General features: G+C 34.0%; 1 protein-coding gene across 5 annotated transcripts; it reads left to right on the plus strand.

Moving 5' to 3' along the window:
• The first annotated feature begins 2,827 nt into the window (after nt 1-2,827).
• LOC112045997 (facilitated trehalose transporter Tret1) lies at nt 2,828-18,029 on the plus strand. 5 transcript variants are annotated; one of them, XM_052882014.1, is made up of 4 exons: nt 2,828-3,080; nt 4,857-5,169; nt 13,787-13,916; nt 14,304-18,029. In XM_052882014.1, exons 2-4 carry the CDS (start codon nt 5,041-5,043, stop codon nt 15,548-15,550), a joined length of 1,506 nt encoding a protein of 501 aa, XP_052737974.1. In that variant the 5' UTR covers nt 2,828-3,080; nt 4,857-5,040; the 3' UTR covers nt 15,551-18,029. The 5 variants fall into 5 exon arrangements, with proteins under 5 accessions (XP_052737974.1, XP_052737975.1, XP_052737978.1 ...); XM_052882015.1 differs by having other exon boundaries at nt 2,828-3,020; XM_052882018.1 differs by having other exon boundaries at nt 2,841-2,934.
• Nucleotides 18,030-22,895: the final 4,866 nt, after the last annotated feature.

Genomic DNA, 22,895 nt, shown 5'->3' on the forward strand with positions numbered 1-22,895 from the left:
AACATCCAAACGAACATCCATACAAACATCCATACAAACTTTTCCGTTTATAATAGTAGTGGGATTTTTAAATTAGATAAATTAATTAGTTTATAAGTATCTAGGTAATTACTGCTAAAGCAGACTGAAAGCGTCTCCATGGTACAGACATCACGACGAATTGAAATATTACAGAGACGTAGTCGCCTCCCCATGACGAGAAGTTTTCCATAAGAAAAATGGACAACATCTGTAGACTCTCCTAGTGAAAATAAGGCTCACTGTTACGATCACAGATATAAGAGGTAACTAGATTTATAAAGTGTCAATTCTTTGTATTGAAACCAGCGTACTCAGGGGCGTGGCCTAAATGGCTGTTTAATATTTAGTGAAAAATGATATATGACACCCTTACTTTATAGTTCAATATTATTTATTCCTTTTGTCACAGAATAAAACTAGACTGCCAGTACATGCGCGGAAACGCTTGCGTTGTTCCGCACACCCGGGTGTACGCGGGTCACGCCCCTTTGCTAGTTCTATTGCTAAAAGCGTTAGCTTTTAGCGTTGTCTGTTCTGTGGTTACGATTAACGGTACTTTATTAATATTTACAGATATAAATATAGCTGATATAAGAACAAGTTTTGTTTGTTATGCGTCAGTGCAAATACCTTTGAGAAATCAGGTTTGATGCGATATTAATTCTCAGATAGGCATAAGATAAGCCAAGGGCATGAAGCGAAGGCGTGAAAGTGCTACAGGGGCGGAGTGGAGCCATTGGTAATATTTTTATAAATATTTTAAAGTTATCCCTATAAATAGTCAGCGACTAACGCTAACTATGGGCCTTATTAGAAGGCTCAAAGTCACTCAGCGGGCGATGGAGTACTATACAATTTGCACGAAATAGCGAACTCTGGCGAAGTTGATTGTGCTGTGACTCAAAAAAGAGGTCCTGGGTTCGATTAAAAAAGGAAGAACTAAACCGAACTAAAAAGACTTTCTTAATTGGCTCAGGTCTGGTATGGTGGTAGGCTTCGGTCGTGGCTACCACACTACGAGCAAAGACGAACGGCCAAGCGAATCTAAAAACATGACTATAAACAACGACATACATTGTACCTACACTATAAAGCTTTTGGTTGGTGTGATTGTGTTTTTCATATTACTAAACTAAACCAATTTTGGTGAATTTTTATACATAGGCATAATGATAGACTGGTAGAGTGATAGAGATGCATTTGAAACTTTTTTGGCGTAGGCTGTATAAACAGAAATTCACGCGAATGAAGTCTCTAGTAGTAAATTATTCTAAGTTAAGTTAAGTTAGACACTCTAAATCCGCCTCTGCTTATGTGCACCCGTATATGGAGGGGAAACTGAGGTCACAGGATTTCGGACCAAACACTGAACACGTCATAGTCTTTACGAAAACAAGTCCCGACTCCTGAGCGTGTTTCGGTGCTTATCAATAAACAAGTCTTTGACTGCCAGTTATGGACTGAAAGCCTGCGAATGCCACACTTACCACATTTTGTGAATGCTGAATATTTAAAGCCTATATTTATTTACTTTTTAATTAGTACGGACAAATCCATTTACACTAATGAAGGTACATAAAAATGAAAAAGAAATAAAACATCACAGTGAAAATAAACAAAAATAAGAAAAAATAAACAAAAAACGAATGACATACAGACATAGCAATAACATGGTACAGAAATAGCAATAATGACTATATTAACTAAAATAACAATTACAATAATTTTAACAAATTATAGAAAAAAAAAACATTTAAATTACTTCCTCTCGCAAAATTGCAAGATTTTGGAGAATGAGGCGTGAGAATGCATGAGAAGAGCAAGAGGCTGCATTACATTCTTCCTGCACAATTTGATCCAAGTATCTGCAAAAATGTCACAGTGTGGAAACTCCGACAACAGGACATATATACTCTTACGTAAGTAAGAGTGCCTTGAGTGCTTGGTAAGTGTTGCCGTAGAAGTAGGTACTTAAATTATTTATTGCTGAATAATTGATTATTTATATAAAATAAAAGGTTTATAAAATATGTAAATTAATAAAACCAAATTATACGCGTGCGCGGTCGACTAAATTCTAGATTTGAAATATAGAAATGTCGATGGCCAGTCCTACAGTGGACGAAAAGAGGTCGCCACATAAGTATAGTAGCCAATTATGGAGTTGGGACTGTGGTGACTGTAAAGTTTTGAACATAGCGTCTAGCGTCTTGACCCTCAACCGTCCAAGAATAAAGCGCATTTCTTAAATATTTTCCACGGTATGACAAAATCATGTCTCCAGTCACTAAGCATCGCGGCAACCCTTTGGAAACATTGTTAAATGATCAAACTTTTAGGGTATCTATCGAAGAGATGCCACAAAAGGTCTGACATGATTCATGATGTTTCCATTACCAGAATCAGCTGACAGCTATATACCATAAAAATTAAATAAATGCGTTCATACTAATACAATTGAAGATCCTTGAAACCTGTTAATTTTTTAGCCATTGTTTAAAAATGACCAATATTTCCCATTTCCCTCTAATTAGTCGGGAAATACTGTATTAGGTGTGGGCACGATAATAGTACAGCGGGCGGAGATTGAACCACCAGCCCTCGGTGATAAGTCAGACCCCGTTGAGCTATCAATAGCTTAACACTGTACAACAGTCAACCGCCAGAATCCAAACTTTCTCTTAATTGTTTACCTTTGTTAGGAGCAATGACAAACTCTCAGCCTTCATAAAAAGAGGTAGGTCTGACTATAGCAGTCACTGGTTCTAATATAAAAACGAGTCTTTGACTGCCAGTTATCAGTTGTGTATACGGCGCCTGTGTACGGTTTAAAAATAAATTTCTCTAAATTATGTGAATCGTATTGAAGTTATAATTATAATTTTTGAGTTTTACTGGCACTTAGATACAATGGTAGAAAAATATATGAAATACATACTTATTATGGTGACAGTGAAAAGTTTATCAATCAGTTATGATAAAGTGATAATCAAAACAATGTGTGTATAATAAAATGTGAATACAGGCCTTTAGTAAACAGCTCATCCATTATAGAGATGGTCTGATATCCATAGTTAAGTCTTAGGTTTTAAACTTATAAATCGTACCTCAATTTGGACTAAGATAGGTGGTAGAATCTTTTCAAATAGTCAACTGACGTGTCAAATAAGCTGAGCCTACTTGAAATAAATGTTTTTTGAATTTTGAATAAGTGGAGCCAATAGCCAACCTCATTTTAAGAAGGAAAAAAGCTTACGAACTTTTGTAACCTGCTACCTTCCAAACCCACCACGGTCGAAGCTCCATAATAGGGTAGTTGACTCATATCAAATTTGATATAAACAATATTAATTTCGTATAGTACATGGAATAAGGCTTGAAATATGTCCCTTGTTTACGCCATCACGCGTGAACGCCGATTTTATGTGTTTGTTATTGTCAGGAGTAGGTTCTTATGACAGAAAAAAATTAAACAAGGGTAGGAGTAGGGTAGGGGTAGTGTAGGAGTAGGGATATGATAGGCGTACGGTAGGGTTAGGGTAGGGGTAATAAAACACTGTTCTTTTTTTAAATACCATTTTATTTTAGGTTGAGTAATCTGCAAATTGTAGGGTAGGGGTAGGGTAAGGGTAGTTGAAAGTTTACATCGATTTTCACGCGGACAAAGTTGCGTGCGTCCACTAGTAACTTTATAAAATGATTTTATCAATAAAATAAATAAATAAGTACCGTTAAGGTATTAAATGCAAATATTTTTTAGGAGGAACTTGGTTCTTGATTTTCGTTCCGGTTTTTTATAGGTCGTAGTAAGTGAGTGGTTCAGACCGGTGTTGGAGAGCTACTACAAACAAACGTACATGCAAATAACTTTTAAAATATATGAAAATTATATAAAACTGTAATTACATGTTTTAATGAATGAAACACTGAAAAAATCTACAATTTTTACATATTTAGTTGTAAACTAGCGGACACTCTCAACTTCGTTAGCGTGAAATTTAGTTTTTCACAAATCCCGCGGGGACCGTAGATTTTTCCGGGACAAAAAAGGTAGCCAATATGTAGCTCAATTATCTCCTCTATTTACCAGTAAAGAGTCCATTTAAATCAGTTCAATCATTCCAAAGATTGACCCGGACAAGCAGACAGATTGTTTTATAAAGCTTGATTGTGTTTCAGTATCGTGTAAATAAATGTAAGCACTTGAGAGAACACAGTTATCTTGAAATTACAGACTGACACTTCAATTTTATATATATGTATTGATATAGCCTATAATTATGCATCTATTATAAACATGACTTAAACTCTTTCTCTTCTCCTTCCCTTCCAACAAAAGTCTCTGTTAGGTATACGCAAAAAAGTCATACAAGCACTTTTAAAACGTCAAGTTTTCCTATTTGTAAAGAATCTACTACAGGAATCTACCACCGGTTTGGAAGATTCTTCTGAGAAACTCAACAAACTCAAATGAGCAACTTTTGAGTTTGTTGCAAAAAACGCACATCAACAGTCTAATGAGCGGAGATAAAACCCATGAAGAATGAAGATTTCACTTCGACTTTTAACCTTAAGTTAAAGTTTTAACTTAAAACTTAAAAAAATCATAAGTTTAGTTTAAGGTAGGTAAACTATATATTTTAGGTAATGCAGATATTCATCAAACCCCAATTTGTAAATACTAACTTACACGTATTAATCATTTGTATGTCTTTGTTCTTTCCCTGAGTCACACCGAACTTTAACCCTTTAAAGCCCTGTTATCAAACCAAGCACAATAAATGCTTGTCTTTGCAGAATAACCACATTAACTAATAGATGTAATCTGTGTTTAGTTAAATTAGCAATTACGTGCTCTTGGCATTGGCGGATGTGTAATATAGACGGAGAATGAGTAAATGCGTGTATTTACAAGTAACTGATAAGATAATGCGACATCAAATGTAGTGATTGGGAGTATCATAAAGTTCTTGTTTCGTGCGACACACGGACCCAGTGCCACCAAAGATACGATTCGCGATGGACCGTGCCACGGCGCCTGAGTTAGAGAAAATTATCGTGAATGACAACGATGGCGGAACAAAGGAAACTCCGAAGCACAAGGCTTACAGTGAAGTTAGTTCGTCGAATACACCGTTTTGGAGACAGGTGTGTTTCATAAAGTATGTATTATTTCACGTCTAGGTTGTTTGAAGTAGATAAGAGGCGTAATCTTTATTTGTTTTCGTAATTGGTAATTTTTTTTTTCTATCACGATTGCTGGTTAATTTATTCCGTAAACTGAAAGTTATACAAGTCAGGCAACTGAATTACAAAGTCAGAAAGTTATCGCATAAACCTATTTTGTTTATGATCATACAATGAAAATCCTGCGTTTTCCATTGTATAGATAGTTAAGTTGTATATTCGTACGTAAAGTTTATTTATTCTAAGGATTATAGTTACTATGTTTTCGTTATCGTTATTTTTTTTATCACGATTGCTGATTTATTTATTTGATAAACTGAAACTATACAATTCAGTCAACTGACTAAATAAGTCAGAAAGTTATCAAATAAAACTATTTGATAATCATACAATGAAAATCCTTTGTTTTCCAACGTATAGGTACTTAATTGTATATTTTGGGATCATAGTTACTTTAGATAAAGTTATATTAAAAAAAGATTTTTTTCATTCGAGTATACAGAATATATTTACATCGTGCAATATATATTTATTTTATTAATATCAATTACAAATAATGTTTACAAGATAAAGCTATTTTTTATGATAAAGAATAAAAATAGTTACAACTTAATTTGTAAATTAATATCTTTGTTCCACGATTTCATCTGCGTAAAATAATGTACTCGTGATGTCGAGATAAGACAATTTATTAATAATTCATTTGTTTAATATACACTCTGTTTACAAGCACTTAAAGTGACTTCACCACCGACTGGTTTGAAAGACAAGATCGCTGAGAAGATAATCTATCTCTGTTTTAAGTTTCATCCAGATTCGTTCAGCCGATCTGGAATTATTTCCTCATCATTTAATTTTACACTGTCCTTAAAGTAGGTATATTACCTATTTAATTTCGTATTGGAATAGTAACAGTAGTATTTGTAGCTACAGTTACTATACCATAGCCTCAATAGCTACGGCAAAGGGGTCGACACTGAGAGGTATTAGGTTCGATACCCGTCTGCTGAACTATTGTCGTATCCACTCGTAACTTATAGGGAAACGGAAATATAAGTTACATTTACATTGGATACATGTGGCAAATATTCTTAAAATAAAAAAAAGATAAAAGAAGACTTTTAGACAGTTTTACGAGACACGCTGCATTTTATATGGACGTTTTGCATTTTGCTCTTTGCGTAAATTAAGTTGATGCTTTTAAGGAGACCCTTATATATCCAAAATAAGGTGATTATTATAATATGTTTATCTACTTTTAATTAATTTATTATGCTGTGAGATATTTTATTCATCATATCATCATCATATCAGCCGATGGACGTCCACTGCAGGACATAGGCCTTTTGTAGGGACTTCCAAACATCACGATACTGAGCCGCCTGCATCCAGCGAATCCCTGCGACTCGCTTGATGTCGTCAGTCCACCTGGTGGGGGGTCGGCCAACACTGCGCTTACTAGTGCGGGGTCGCCATTCCAGCACTTTGGGACCCCAACGTCCATCGGCTCTTCGCACTATGTGCCCCGCCCATTGCCACTTCAGCTTCGCAACTCGTTGAGCTATGTCGGTGACTTTGGTTCTTCTGCGGATCTCCTCATTTCTGATTCGATCACGCAGAGATACTCCTAACATAGCTCGTTCCATCGCCCGCTGTGTGACTCTAAGCCTTCTTATGAGGCCCATAGTTAGCGACCAAGTCTCGGAACCATAGGTCATCACTGGCAACACGCACTGTTCGAAGACTTTTGTCTTCAGGCACTGAGGAATTTCGGACGAAAAGATGTCGCGAAGCTTCCCGAATGCAGCCCAGCCGAGTTGGATTCGACGGTTCACCTCTTTCTCGAAATTGGACCTACCTAACTGGATCATATGTCCTAGGTATATGTATTCGTCTACAATTTCGAGTGCAGCGTTCTCAACTATAACTGGGTGGAGCGATACATGAGCATTACACATTATTTTTGTTTTGCCCATGTTCATTTTCAGGCCCACCTGTTGAGAAACGCTGCTGAGGTCATTGAGCATGGTACTAAGGTCATCCAGAGTCTGTGCCATGATGACTACATCATCCGCGAACCGCAGTTGAGTGATGTACTCGCCATTGATGTTGATGCCAAGTCCGCTCCAGTCCAGAAGCTTAAAGACGTCTTCCAGTGCGGCGGTAAATAGCTTCGGAGAGATCACATCTCCCTGACGCACTCCTCGCTGCAACTGGATTGGCCTCGTAGTCTGATCCTGAATACGGACTGACATAGTGGCGTTTTCGTACAAGCACTTCAACGCTTGGATATACCTGTAATCAATTCGGCATCTCTGCAATGACCTTAGCACAGCCCAGGTTTCCACCGAATCGAAGGCTTTCTCATAGTCCACAAACGCTAAGCAAAGTGGCTGGTTATACTCGTGAGTCTTCTGTATAACCTGCCGCAGCGTATGGATGTGGTCTATGGTACTGAAGCCTTTTCGGAAACCGGCTTGTTCGGGAGGCTGGAAGTCGTCGTTATTTATTTCATTTGAGTTTTTAATGGACTATTTTGATGTGATTATACCATTTTGAGTTTGGTTCGTCACTCGGAGACTATTTTTTGATTTTTTACTTTTTTCCTCTTATGAAATCTTTAGATCTCAATAAAACAAATATCCTCATATTTTTTTTATAACTTAACTTGGCTTTCACAAGCTTATTTTTTTAATAAGCTTGTGAAAGCTGAGTTCAATTCGTTAAGTACTTTGTAAGATAGCAGAAGCTTTATCTGTGGCTTTCAAATACATAGTTTTTGTTTTTATTTTCTTTTTTTTTATTATGTTTGTTTTTATTATAAAGGAATATTTGCCATGTCTTTTAAATTTGACCTATATTCTAATTCCCCTCCAAGTAGTCCTGTGTTAGGAGTGGGTACGGTATTGGTTCAAAGGCGGGGATCGAACCACCACCTTTCGGCGATGAGTCCGAGCGCTTTACCATTGAGCTATGGAGGCTTTATTTGCTGCAGTTTTTAATTAAGTACATTTGGTTAATTGGCATCGTAATTATAGATGCACAAGCACTTGTTTTTTTAACTGTTAATAAATTTCATATTTTACTTCATACGATGGCATTTTATGTATATACTTATATATTACCGCAGTTTTACCCGCATAGTTTCCGTTCTCGTAGGAATAATAAAGCATAGCCTATGACACTCACAATCAACGTGGTTTTCTATTGTTAAAAGAATTTTCAAAATTGGTACAGTAGATCCAGAGATTACCCCTAGAACCTCACAAACTTTACCTGCTTATATTATAGATATAGAATTTTTTTTTATGCAAATAGGCTCGCGTTTGACCATGATCTAACCTGATGGTAAGTGTAGATACAGTCTACGATGGGACACGCTTGCCTAGAAGGCGCCTATTCACTCTTGTTTTGAAGATACCCAAGTTATAAGATTCAGAATACACAGACTCGGGAAGGGTATTCCAAACCCTAGCCGTGCGTATAAGAAAAAAAAACGCAAAGCGTTTTGTACGGGTCCTAGGGACATCTACAATATAGGGATGAAAACCCACCCAGTTAGATGAGATTAGTAGATATAGATAATATCAAGGTTCACATACAGGAGTCTAATATGGGTGGGTTATCATAACCATCATCATTATCAACCCATATACGGGTCACTGCTGAGCTCGAATCTCCTCTCAGAATAAGAGGGGTTAGGTATTGAGCCACGTGATATTTAATTTCTTAAAATGCACACAACTGAAAAGTTGCAGGTGCATGCCCCGGACCAGATTTGAACCCACACCCTCCCGAATCGGAGGCAGTGGTCATATCCACTGGCCTATCACGGCAAAGCATACTCTAATCTCCTTAATTATAGATAATAACTATAATTGTAAAGTCTTATCAACGGTTCAAGTTCTGCTACCGAAGAATTTTATTTTTACTTGCGAATACAAGTGTAAAGCTAATACACGTGCAAATTTGCACATATATCTATAATTATAAAATTGAAAAGCTGTTAGTACGTAAATCTTTAAATGGAACATTAAGATAAATATGAATTGAATTGATTTTTTTTCATTTTGTTTACCTACTCATAATAGGAAAGGTTTGAAAAAATAGGATTACCTCAAACCCAAAATCCAAAGCCAAAATCTTGAAAAATAGTGTTAGTACAAGATCCGACATACCAATATATACCCTCATCTGTTATTTATTTGGGATAAGAAATAAATGATAGAAAATATTCACATTGACACATTGCACATGGGTTGTAAATTTCAGCCGAATAGTATTAAATGAATATTTTTTTTAAATTTCTTTAATCTCCTTCCCTCATTGGTTAATTAAAAAAAATCGTACACCAGTTAACATAATATACTTACCCAAAAGAATTGAAAAAAAAATGTTGCCTGGTTTCACACTGCAACTGTGGGGTTGCCAGATATAAACAGTTAAGTCATGTTATTTATATACCCCATTAGTTATTTAGTCGTCTAATATGTCAAATGAATGCTTATTTTAAGTTTAATTTAATTGTATTAAGCAGTCCTTGATCGAGTAACTAGTTCATGGTTCCTAAGATTTTGTATGAAAAATGTGTTTGGCGGCAATTTAGCTAGGCTATCCGGTTTCACCTACGTAGTTCCGGTTTCCGTAAGAATACGTTGATAAAATGTAGCCAATGTCATAATGCACCCGGGATTAGTGTAATTTCCCAACAGTAAAAGAAATTTCAAATCGGTTCAGTAATTCCCGAGCATATATTGACGGCCTCCGTGGCGCAGTGGTATGCGCGGTGGATTTACAAGACGGAGTTTCTGGGTTCGATTCCAATTGGTCCAGGTCTGGCTGGTGGGAGGCTTCGGCCGTGGCTAGTTACCACCCTACCGTCAAAGACGTGCCGCCAAGCGATTTAGCGTTCCGGTACGATGTCGTGTAGAAGCCAAAAGGAGTGTGGAATTTATCCTCCTCCTAACAAGTTAACCCGCTTCCATCTTAGATTGCATCATCACTTAATATCAGGTGAGATTGTAGTCAAGGGCTAACTTGTAGAGTGTAAAAAAAAATATTCAATGTAAACAAAGAAACAACAAACTCTTTCATCTTTATAATATTAGTGTAGATGTAAGTTTATTCTGTGATGGAAGTTGGATATATAGGTAACAATGCATGACAAATATGTTCAATTTCCAAGGAAATCTTTTATGCATGTAGTTAGATTACAATTTTGATGAATTCGACTTAGTTCACGTTTTTGGATTTCTTTTATTTTAGTACCTAGCAACTTTATTCGTGGGTAATAAACGGATTAGCAAAGTAATTTAAAATATTTTGGTTTACTTAAGAAGTTAAAAATATTTTAGCGGTCGACTTCATTTTCAATTACGTGTTTTTCGTATCTTAATTCCTGTAGATCATTTGCGACATACCTTCCAACTTATTTATTAACTTTGTTTATTTTTAATATGTACCTACTAATATTATTATAAGTATTAAAGGAAAGATTTTTATTGTATGTTTATTTGTTTGTATGTTTCCATTGAATAGGCTCTGAAACTACTAAACCAATTTCAAAAGTTCTTTCACTGTTGGGAAGCTACATTATCACCGAGTGCTATATAGGCTATATCTTATCCCCGTATTCCTATGAGAACGCCTGCTCTGACATTATAAAGCTTGTAACGCTTGACTATATCACACCTGTTGCTAAGCACCGATGCAAAGGCTTTCTCCTTGATTTCCGCGCGACGCTTCGGCGCCGCCGCTTACATCACAGTAACTATTACTAGCCGCGCAGCGCCTAAGCGTCTACTCCCCAATCAACATAAAACCTTATTTTGAATGTAATAAAGATTACTTTAGAATGAAAAAGTTTATTGAGTTACAACCTTTGTTAAATTTCCAGAGGATTTGAATGAAGAACACTGTAAATCTTGTTCATTATTTTAGTGCAATTACGTAAGAGTGATTTGTCGCAGTGACTAAGAAATACCCGCTGTCAGTATTTGCGTAAACTGTGGTAATTGAGTGGATATATAGCAGTACGAATGAGGAAAGGATAACCAAACCGATTCGAACGCTTTCAAGAGCTATTACCTACATAGCGGTGCAAAATTAAAAATTCAGCTAAAGTAGCACATTTTAAGCTTTTATGTTAAAGACATTTCTACTAATATTATTCATAGTTTAGTAATACTATTAAGACTAACACGAAATGATAATACGTTTATGATATTTAGTGTTGATGAACTCATATACATTTATATGATAATTGATAGCGTAATATTTTAATTTCTCATACTCGGATGGATGATAACGGAACTCATTGATGGAATCATGCGTCCGCTGCTCTTTGATCTACTGCAACATTGTTTTGCATTATTAATGTCATTATAGTACCAGATCCGGCATAACAAATATATACCCTCATCTGTTATTTATTTGGGATAAGAAATAAATGATAGATGCCTAGTTAAATTGCGGCCGGATGGTATTAAATGATTATTGTTTTTTTTTTTAATTTATTTAAATTTAATCTTCTTTCTTCATTGGTCATTACAAAAAAATGTACATTAATTTATAGAATATACCCAAAAGAATTGAAAAAGTAAAGGCAATGCTTTCACACTGCAACTGTGGGGTTGCCAGATATAAATAGTTAAGTAATTGACACACCCTCATTAGTTATTCGTCTAATATTATGTCAAATGAATGCTTTGAAAAAAGGGTACTTAATTTAACTGTATTAGGTTAGGTTGCCTTTAATCTAGTGCATGGTTTTGTTTTAAATTATTTTGTATTTGTATGAAAAATGTGTCTGGCCGCAATTTGTGTCACTGTGAATATTATGTATCGTTTATTTCTTATCACTAATATATAAAAAATAATCTAGCTCACAGTTTGTAAATGTAGTACATTTTTTATAATTATTCAAATTAACATACCTGAATTTGACGAAACCTTGAACATACTTTTTTACTTTGTAATCGCAATTTTAATTCTTAAAAAGCTAGTCTTAAGACCCAGATATATTTATACTGGACCTAATTAAATCCACGAGACAGTTAAATATTGAAAATCGACGGTCGATATTTTAAAAAATTCATTTTTATTTAAAAAAAACACAAAAGTGCAATTATTTATTCGTCTGCACCTAATAAATGTTTATCTAAATCTATATTTTTATTACCCTAGCTTATGTGAATTTTTAAAAAAATCCGAAGTGTTATTTACATTTTGAAAAAAACAGTCTACATTTTTTGACGTTTTAAGACCATTAACGAACGCGTTATGCATATTTTAACTATAAATTAAACACTAAAATGGAAAAAAAATCCGTGACTTCGTTGTCATACCTACAATTTCTAAAAGTTCGTTGGCATACTAATTTATTTTAACTTAAATAAAACATAAGTCAGAAGACCTTCCTATTTCCTTCCTATAAATTAGTTGGCACATAACGGAAACTTATTTTTGAGTTATGGAAAACCAAGCTTAAAATAGTTAAAGAAGGAAGCTAACCTAAATTTGGTTTTTCTATAGGTAACTCAAAAATAAGTTTCCATTATATGTGCTAACCATATTCCGCACACTGCTGAGCTCGAGTCTCCTCTCGAAATTAGAGGGATTAGACCAATAGTCCACCACGCTGGCCCAATGCAGATTGACAGACTTCAAACACGCGAGAATTCAGAAAATTCTCTGGTATGCAGGTTTTCTCACGATGTTTTCTGTTTGAGACAAGTGATATTTAATTTCATAAAATGCACACAACTGAAAAGTTGGAAGTGCATGCCCCGGACCGGATTCGAACCCACACCCTCCGTAATCGGAGGCAGAGGCCACTGGGCTATCACGGCTCACTTTCATTCATTTATTCATCATTAATTGATTATTTTCTCAATATAAATTGTTTTACGGTTGGATACAAAAAGGAAAAAATATCTAAAACAGCATTTAAAGGTTGTTTAATTTCCACGGATGTCTTTTTTTACTGAAGTTAAAATTTTTTAATTGTTTCAACACTCTTCTGATTTTCGTAGGCTATAATTATTCTCTTATAACTATTAGATATCATTTTATCAAAGGAACTCATATTAATTTAATATAAGTCTATAGATCTCAAAAATATCTAGCATGCGTTAAGGAATAACGCATAATAGAAACATAGGGTATCTCGTGCATTTTAGGTAGAAATATTTTTTATTATGAGATCGGTCACAATTAACGTAAATAAATGTCAATGAACTATTTTTAATACACGAAGTTATTTAGGTAACTGGGAATAAATATGCAAACAATATTATATTATTATAGTACTTATAGACCTATCTATAAGTATTATATATACTATAGCACGTAATATAAACACATGTTGACCTCTATTAGAATAATGTGAATGCAGTATTTGTTATTGCGCATTTAATATACTTTAAATTCGACGCATCGAAATCCATCCGAGTGAGAGCTACTATGCCATAGACATCGACGTTAAACTTAAAACAGTCCTCTTTTTGCGTAGGAGGTTAAAAATAAGGTGACTTGAGGTTTCTTTCAAAATAAAGTAATGTCTAACGTTCCGTTTCAGGCCTTCATAGCATCGGGTTCTTTCATGCTGTCCTTCAGTGCGGGAGCGACGGCGGGAATTTCAGCGATCCTTATACCGCAGCTACAGAGCGGACATAATAAATATTCCACTGAAATGGTGTCATGGCTAGGTATATATCGTTATCAGCTAATTTTAATAACCCAATATAGGCCCAGACCTATAACACTGCTCTCAGACGGGTTGATGGACTCGGGATGATAATGTTCACTCTTTTAAGAACAAAATTGTAAATGATGATAATTAGGATCGACGACTTAATGTGCTCTCCTATGCGCGGGATGTAATCAGGGCTGATACTCAAAATTTCTTAGCTGACTATCTTTTCCAGCCCAGGTCTCAATCCTAGAACTTCGTGATCCCTAGCAATATAGACTAACGGCTTGACTAAAGAGGCAGTTATATATTTTTATTAATTTTGATAGTTTAATTAACATAGCTTTTTAGATTAAGTCTGCTTCATGTTTAAGAGTTCTGACAATTTATGTTTCATTTTCAGCTGCCATAGCATCCCTCGCGTTAGTTTTTGGTAATATGATATCAGGATATTTAATGGAAAAACTGGGAAGAAGATCATCTCAAATATTATTATCAGTATTTTACATAGCAGGATGGACTATTATCGGCTTTGCCGGTCATATAAATCTAATATTATTGGGAAGATTTATCACAGGGTTCTGTCAAGGATGGCTCGGTCCTTTGGGACCAGTTTTTGTAGGTGAAATAAGCTCACCAGCATACAGAGGGTTGTTTTTGGCTGGCTTGTCCTTGAGTATAGCGTCAGGAGTTTTTATGTCACATTTGTTTGGAACTTACTTACACTGGAGTCACGCTTCGTTACTCTGCGGAGCATTTCCTTTACTCGGATGTATCATACTTTACTTTGCACCGGAATCACCGGCTTGGTTGGCGTCTAAAAATCAAATCGAAAGATGTGTGAAATCTTTTCAATGGTACAGAGGCAACAATCCAGCAATGAAGTTGGAACTAGAGAAAATGATAGCAGACCAGACTAAAAAGAAAGAAGAAAAGAGTAAAATAAAAACATTGACCGAGAACATAAAGAAACCGGAATTTTGGAAACCCTTGTGTATAATGATTGTGTTCTTCATAGTGACCCAGTTATCCGGTATTAATGTTATATGTGCATACACAACTGATATTATGGAAGTCCTCATTGGGACCGATAAAAATAAATATGCTGCTATGCTAGCGACAGATATTTTACGCGTAATTGCATTGATAACAGCATGCATTGCTCTTAGAAAAGTTGGACGGCGTCCCTTGGCTATTTTTAGCGGAGTTTTCACTACTGTAGCGCTAATATGTCTAGCAATTTATCTGTACCTGGTTAAACTTCGTGTTATTAGACATATATCACCTTTTGTATCTTTAGGTTTGATGGCTATTTATGTGTTTGTGTCAAACTTGGGAATATCTCTTCTACCTTGGAATATGGTTGGTGAACTATTTGCCACAGAAACGAAGGGCTTGGGTTCTGGTATAAGTGTCATGATGACATCAGTTTCCTACTTTGCTACGATCAAAACTGCACCAGCTATGTTCCAAGGATTAGGTCATCACGGTACATATTTATTTTATGGCACCTCTACATTATTAGGGACGATATTTTTATATTTCTATTTACCTGAAACTAGAAACAAAACTTTATTACAAATAGCGGAAGAGTTTAGGTATAACGACAAAAGCAAATCAAAAGAATTATCCAATTTGACGACCGCCTGATGGTAATGTCAAGTGAACAGCAATTTGATAAGAATATAATCATTTTGGCAGATAACTGAATAAATAAATTAGAGTAATATTATATTCATAACGTAAGTAGATAAACAAATTGTAGAAATGCTGCAACAGCATGTTAAGGTTAACTACATTTTACGAACTTCTTCGCTTTATTTAAATAAAAGAGTGCGTGTAATTTACATAAATCAAAAAACAAAATCAAACATAATATGAATGTCAGATAACTACAACAAGTGACTACTTAACCTAGTGAGATAATAACATGTAAAGAGGACATTGTTAAAAACTTTGAAGTTTTATAATGAGTATTATGAAATGATAGACATCTAATGTGTAGTGATAATGGTAGATATGAAGAAGGATGTTTTTTACCGATGATTACCCAATACAATACGATTAGCGTATCAAACAATTGTTACTACTTTACCACTAATGAATATTTATATCCGGAGCGATAATAGTTGTTCTTGACACGCAAATAATGCTTATCGAAGGGAGTTGGTGATGCATCGATGCCTTCTAGCTAATAAAAACCTGAGGTCTATTTCACAGTACGTTAAAGACGGACAAGTGGCACGCGTCATCGCTAAATTACAAACATCTTCCTGTTTTGACACGTGGATATGAACCTTAAAAGTGTGCACTCTTCGATGATTCGCTAACATCTGTGAACCACTTTTTCGGAAACCAGAAATTCCCACGTTGTATGAAACGCGTCGGGGTTTTTGTCAAAAACAAAAAAATCAGGAAAACATCTGGAGAGTATGGCTCTTGGGTATTTTTAGATTACCTTAAGTTATGAAGAAATTTTAAAGAAAAAGAAGAGTGAGTTAAGCTTTAGTTATTTTTAAAGGTCTATTAAATTAATAAAAATTTTATCTCAAGCATAAACGATTGTGTTCTTTGTGTTTCCACTTTATGTAATGTTTATATTAGGAATAATTCTCATATTATCATTGCGTGATTATATTATTGTCTCGTAGTGATATGTTATATTGAACTTGGTGATCTCTTTTGCAGCTTTGTCATATTCAGTAATTATTTCACATTAAAAGGTATATTTATTTAGAGTTCTATTTTAATTTGATATCCTGTCAGTTATCTTCAGTCAGTCTGTCTGTCAGTTATCTGTTCACGGTCAAACCGCTGTATTTATTTAAATGCATTTTAATACAGTGATAAATTGGACCTTCGAGCGAGATAGCTATATAGTTAATAGATAGCTTACTTCTATCTGTTGCGGGATTCATGACAAAAACAAATTCACGCGAATGGAATTCCGAGTGTCAGTCAGTACCTAATATGAACAAAATTATCATATCAGAAGAAAGAACAGTCGATGCAAGCTAATAAATCAGTTCAATAGAATGCACGTCGAAGCTTAGGGAACGCGTCAAAATTGCCCTTTATTTCCACGTCAAGGAGTTCCTGTGCTTTCATTTGTTTATTCCATTGTGTACAATGCATATCATATCATGGTCTAAGCGATGGTTCGTTTGAAGCGGAACGAATATTTAATAATAAGACACGTGCCAGAACGGAAACTGTACACGTGTTATCAATTAGTGGAGCTAGAATGGTATAAAAATTTACTAGAATAAACCAAAGTTCATTTTTAAGTGGGCGGAATTGTTAACAAAACATATGAAGGGCTTTATTGAAAATTTTGTTGATTATATCAATATGGGTGAAATATTCCTAAGAAATAGATAGTAAGACGATTTTTAACCAACTTCAAAAAAGAAAGAGATTCGCAATTCGAGTCTATGTCTTTATAAATACCTAAGTACTACCAGTTTTAGAACGAAGTTCTTTTACGCGTAGCAAGATGTTAAAGATCAAAAATAAGTACAAAAGCAGCAAAAGTAATGTAGATTTAAATAGTTTCCTCCTTTATTACGCAATTGTTGAGCAAGTAATCATTTTTTAATAATTTACTATAAAATTGATTTCTTTTTGACGTAAAAAGAATGTAGGCATTTTGAGTTTTTAAGCCATGCAACCGGCGGAGAGTGAGGAAGCACCTCACAAAACGCGAAGCGGAGTTTTTGAGGTGTTGGTTATTGCTTCAAGCTACCTTTGACTGAAACAACGACCGGGACAATAAATGTTCACTGAATGATATATTTGTACAAAAATATAATTTAATTAAAATATCTGTAGTCAAAACTCAAAATAGTTAAGGTACTTCTGTGCATTGAATTATTTTGGCTAGATACTTAATATGAATATTTAACACATTACAGTCTTATTTTAGTATGCATTTATACTCTGGTGCATACAATCGACATTTAAAATGTAAACGAATTTGTAAAGTACAATTTGTAATGAAGGATACAATTTAAAATATTTTGTAATGTGCATAATGTACTTACTCGTAAAACATATAAGGATATAATAAATTTTGTGAAATTATGTGTTTCTTGGTATGCCAGTCAGAATAAAATTTAAAAAATACCAATTTTAGTATGGTTTTATTTATTGTTAGCCAGATGTTTCCCGTTATCAATAGATTACAAATACAAAAATATTATGTCACCATTTTAAGGTGTTGTCAATTAAGATTTATTAGGTGTTAATCTAATTATTAGATATATTATTTTTTTTAAAACAAGTTCTGCAAATGACTTATACATACATTAATTTACGTTGTTTTCTGCGTTAAAGCGAGGAAATAATATAATAAATTATCGTTTAACTTTTTTGTGCTGACATGTTTTTAATGTAGGTAGTTACTGGAAAAACACTCAGACGCGTAATTTAGCGTAAACAATCTAAATATAGCAGATAAAAGTTCATCTGAATTGTAAACATTTCGGCCTATTAAGAGGTTCATATTTTTATATTCGAATATCTTTAACTCGGTATAAAAAAATAAAAGTTTTTGTAATCGTATCTTTTTTTTGATAACTTTATTCTGTATCTATACTAATATCATAAAGCTGAAGAGTTTGTTTATTTGTTTGTTTGATTGATTGAACGCGCTAATCTCAGGAACTACTGGTCCGATTTGAAAAATTCTATTAGTGTTAGATAGCCTATTTTTCGAGTAAGGCTATCTGTATTTTGTGTTGACCGGGCACCACGCAGAAACTACTGAATAAATTCAAATGAAACATAGCACGGTTTGAGACCATAAAACGGACCAAGTTATATAATACTTTTTAAAGCGAAAATAAAATCAGAGGGGGGTGAAATAGGGGTTGAAAGTTTGTATGGAAAGTCCTCCATTTTTAGAGTTACAGTTATAAAAACTTGTCCATAAATAATGAAAAAAATGCGAGAAGTAATGTGATTCTAAAGTTTTTTAATTCAACCCTTGAAAGGCTAAAAAGGGTTGAAATTTGTAAAAATAAAAATCGGTCATTTAACAAGTTATATTTGAAAAAATGGTCTTCATACGGTTGTCTAACATTAAAAAGGAATTTAAAAATTTCACCCCTAAAGGGTTAAAAAAAGGGTTGAACTTTTTATATAAAAGTCCGGCGTTTCTCAAATTTTGTTCACGGTAATAGATTACATTGACTATCGATAGAATGTGAAATACAAGGGATAAAAAATTCAACCCCTAGATGATTGAAATTCTCAAATTAAAAATTTAACATTTTTAAGTCATATTTTATTGTGTAATGTCTCGTAATCAGCATAATAAACTTCCATGATTAACTTGAACTGTCAAGACCAAAGCTATTCCGATTGCAACAGCATTGTGCAATTTCTTTGAATATTAATTACCAAGGTAAGTTTATATACTTAAGGTCACGAACGAGATAATATGGTGAAGCAGGTGGACCCGTATTGCAAATAATTGTTTAAGATTCGAATTTCTTTAAATCATATAATGTTCGTTTATCGTGATAGAATATCTAGCACTCACGATCCTACTACGCGTAAAAGTAAACAGTTTTAGTAAACAAAGATTTTGTAGAATGTCAAATTGTGTGTTTTTTATTTGCGTATTATATAATTTTATTTGTTTAAAGTGTGTGAGGGTTATGTAATATAATAGTAATACATATCAAACCATGAGATATCTAGTTTCAAACCTTATCTATACACTACAGCCTTTCTTGATGAGTACTGTTTACCAACAAACAAATTAAACATGAGGGTATAAATCACTAGTATATATTTATAAATAACTTGTTCTTAAATTAATGAAAATAAATTTGATTAATAAGCTTAAAACAATCAGAAATGGTTAATATATTTTATATAATATTTTATAAACAAACAATACATAATTTAAAATAAATAAGTTATGAAATGACATGCGTTTTCTACTTTCATTTCTAATTTCTTTGTTAGTAAACAGTACTCATCAAGAAAGGCTGTAGTCTAAGTTTGATGTAGGTATATTATATCTATGTTTATGTACATTTTCTTGTTTTCTTCACTTTTAAATTTCATTATATAAAAATAAACTTTAATTTGCATTGAAATTGCTTTGATATAAAACTAAACAACAATCTTAGGCCGGTTATGTTTGTTAATAGAAATGACTGGACAGCTTTGAATTTTAAAAACAAAGTTCTATAAATGCCCACCATGCATCGATATAAATCGTTAGATGGGCCCCTCCAGAAGAACGCACAATTTTATGTCATTACCCAAAGACGTGCACGCACATCTTATCTTAGTACGTAACAAGCGCATGCTGTGAGTGGACGTGGACTTAATTATCCCTTAATTATGCCTTCATGTTCATTTTGGAAGTGTAAAAACACAAGCCACAACATGAATAAAGAGAAATGTGTTACGAGTGATGATGTACTCAATGTGTGAAACCAATGACAATTCCGCTAAGCTTTGACGCCCATCTAACGATTTACGATCGATGCCACCATGCTAGTGTTTATTTAAATTGGGTTCTTTTTAGATACACGACATTTGCAGCTTTAAATGCCAACAAAGGTAATTTTTCAGATTCTTTGCAAATACAGGAAACAAAATGGCAATAATGTTGTATTTACCCATTTGAAGTTATTTGTAGCACCCGTTATTACGAGTATACGCTGTTAAGTAATAAAGTATATTTATTTTCGTGTAGGCACAATAAAATACACCACCACCACCACTACAAAATATTTAATTATAATAATATGTACAAATTATAAATTAGGTAGGTAAGTACCTAAATTAAAAATCTAGATTTATTCGTCAACCTGCAACGTCAAAAATATTATAATATAAATAAAATTTATTAAGTACATTAAATTATGATGATGATTTATTTTTTAAATTATATTTCAAAAAGTGCAATGGAATTTTTATTCTCGGGAACTTTGTACTACGCGGGTGATACCGCGGGACGTCGGCTAGTAAAGAATACCCAAGAACGCCAAAGTTAAAGAAATGAACTAAACCAATTTTAAAATATGTAGGTAACACAAAAATAAGATATAAAAACAATTGAACAATTTACATGTTGGGTTGACGTGCATAGTCACACGTGGATAGGAAGTATGGTTGAATTGTGCATGAGTAGAGCAATGATAATTTTATACTATAGATCGGTTATGTCCCTACAAAATCACCGCAAAAAGTGATTCGAACAATAGGCTACAACACTGAGCGCACTCATGCACAATTTTGTCTTTAACTCCATTATATATTTATTAATATATAGTTTTTATACTTCCTGAACACACAACTCGACATTGTAGACGATATCAAGATATTATTCGTTTAAATAACGTTCGTTGTTGATCACAACTTACATTGAGTTGACTATAAATTTCCTCTTTTGAGCTCCTCATTTTTCATGCGCTAGTAACACATCTAACAGTATTTAATATCACTGGAGTAGAGACATAACGTGCAATATGCTCCCGTGATTTTATACCGGAGATACAAATGGGGTGCAGGGGTGATTTAGGTTGTTGCAATTGGTAAAGAACTGGTTATACGCTTTTGTATTTTTTTTTTGTAGAAAGTTAGCGTTTGTCTGCAATCACAGTTACGTAACAAATTGAGATGATCTTAAGTTGAAATCACAGTTACGTTAGGTCGCTTGCTTAGATTTTTGCTGGAAGGTGCCAAGATATTATGAACTATTATTAATGATAGCTTGGCCAAAAGTTTTCAAGACAACATACTCGCAACATATTTCTAACACCCTATTTTTGGTATAAAACACTTTTTATCCATTAAACAGATGGGCGAAGGTGGTTAATAATTGTTTCTCAAGGAAATTTTTATGCAACCTAATCGCAACATATTTTTAACGTACTAAATGTGATATAAACACTTCATCCATTAAAAAGGTGGGTGAAGGTCGTTTCTAATAAGGATTTTCTAGTATAGAGTCTTCTGGTGATAAAGTAAATGAAGTTCTATGGACAACTGCTACCAGACTAAATGAAAATTGCGTTTCAGAATGATAACGTATTATTATTACAGAAACTTAAGTTGAAGTAACGTTAGTAGATCGCAATAACACAAATTAGTGATTGTCATTTAAATTAATGTAAGTACCTATTTGTATTTGTAATTAAAAAACCCCTTCCAATACGAAAACGTTTCAATGAAGTAGAAGTTGCATTTATTGTCTTTAAACTCATTACAAAGGTTTCAATTTGGTATTTAGGGTTTTTAAATTTGGAATGTTTACCTACTGTTTCATCATTTCATCATTATCAACCCATATTCGGCTTCGTTGATAGTTCGAGTCTCCTCTCAGAATGATAGGGGTTAGGCCAATAGTCCACCACGCTGGCATAATGCGGATTGGCAGACTTCACACACGCAGAGAATTAAGAAAATTCTCCGGTATATAGATTTCCACACGATGTTTTTCCTTCACCATTTGAGACACGTGATATTTAATTTCTTAAAATGCACACAACTGAAAAGTTGGAGGTGCATGCCCCGGACCGGATTCGAACCCATACCCTAATACGAACTAACTTATGCCCGTGCCTATCCAAAGAGTAAAAACCTTAAACGTAAACCTACTGTTTAAAAGTTTCAAAAACTTAAGACCTCTAGCCATGTTACACAGCGATCGAAAACTAAAAAATGCGTTGGATGACATGTTTGATTGATAGGTTGATCACATGACCTATCGATAACGAATGTCATCCCCATACATTTTTTGTTTTAGTATACAGCGTTAGCAATCGGGATGATGACTAGGTTTGAATATATTGATTTTTATGATACATTCGGGTAAATAAGGTCAATGTTAACTAATTTATACATAAAAAGCAAAGATTGTCTGGATATTTGCAAAATAAATTAGATTATAATTTTTTTATCGTAATTAGATGAAAATTCATACAGTTTTAGCTTCCTTACATTAAATGTGACATTTTTCAATTAATGA

Source organism: Bicyclus anynana, chromosome 6 (genome assembly GCF_947172395.1).
Source record: "Bicyclus anynana chromosome 6, ilBicAnyn1.1, whole genome shotgun sequence".
Lineage (NCBI taxonomy): Eukaryota > Metazoa > Arthropoda > Insecta > Lepidoptera > Nymphalidae > Bicyclus > Bicyclus anynana.

What these genes read in the sequence shown, in the direction of transcription:
- LOC112045997 (XM_052882014.1), top strand. Translation starts at nt 5,041, where the DNA reads ATGGACCGTGCCACGGCGCCTGAGTTAGAGAAAATTATCGTGAATGAC. An exon ending in ATACACCGTTTTGGAGACAG is followed by an intron (nt 5,170 to 13,786) that starts GTGTGTTTCATA and finishes GTTCCGTTTCAG; the next exon opens with GCCTTCATAGCATCGGGTTC. An exon ending in TGAAATGGTGTCATGGCTAG is followed by an intron (nt 13,917 to 14,303) that starts GTATATATCGTT and finishes TTTCATTTTCAG; the next exon opens with CTGCCATAGCATCCCTCGCG.